Below are 433 nucleotides of genomic sequence, written 5' to 3'. Positions count from 1 at the left end.
GGGCGGGGAGGGGCCGGCCTGGGAAGGCGGAAGCCTCCACTCTAGGGGTGGCTGCAGAACCCGGATCTCGGAGTTACACGTTCTACGGAGCGGGGCGCCGGGAGACGGCGGGCGAGAAAACACGGCGCCCGGAAGCCCGTGCTTTCTTTGACGCAAGGGCTCGAGACGCAGCCGCCGTCGGCTGAGCGCCCGGCTAGGAGCGACCCCAGACGGAGCCTCCGGAGTTCCTCCGCCCCCACCTTGCCGGGTCCTGGAGCCGCGGTCCTCCCAGCCGCCCTCCTCGTGGCCATGGAGTGTCCACACCTGAGCTCCAGCGTCTGCATCGCTCCGGACGCAGCCAAGTTCCCCAACGGCTCCCCGTCGTCCTGGTGCTGCAGCGGTGAGTGCGGCCACGGGCCGGCCCCGCCGCACACCCGAGGCCCCGGCTCTGCCG

The 433-nt window shown here is 72.3% G+C and overlaps 1 protein-coding gene across 1 annotated transcript in view; it reads left to right on the top strand.

Moving 5' to 3' along the window:
* Positions 1-65: 65 nt before the first annotated feature.
* USP3 (ubiquitin specific peptidase 3) overlaps positions 66-433 on the top strand; it is an 89,551-nt gene continuing 89,183 nt past the window's right edge. The window contains exon 1 of the mRNA XM_011940566.1: positions 66-379. Coding sequence (XP_011795956.1) covers positions 289-379 — 91 coding nt within the window. The 5' untranslated portion in view covers positions 66-288. The remainder of the gene's footprint in view (positions 380-433) is intronic.

The sequence above is a fragment of the Colobus angolensis genome, unplaced genomic scaffold (assembly GCF_000951035.1).
Source record: "Colobus angolensis palliatus isolate OR3802 unplaced genomic scaffold, Cang.pa_1.0 Scaffold19, whole genome shotgun sequence".
NCBI classification, from domain to species: domain Eukaryota; kingdom Metazoa; phylum Chordata; class Mammalia; order Primates; family Cercopithecidae; genus Colobus; species Colobus angolensis.
Note: the sequence above shows the minus strand (reverse complement) of the source record. Positions and strands in the feature narration are given on the sequence as shown.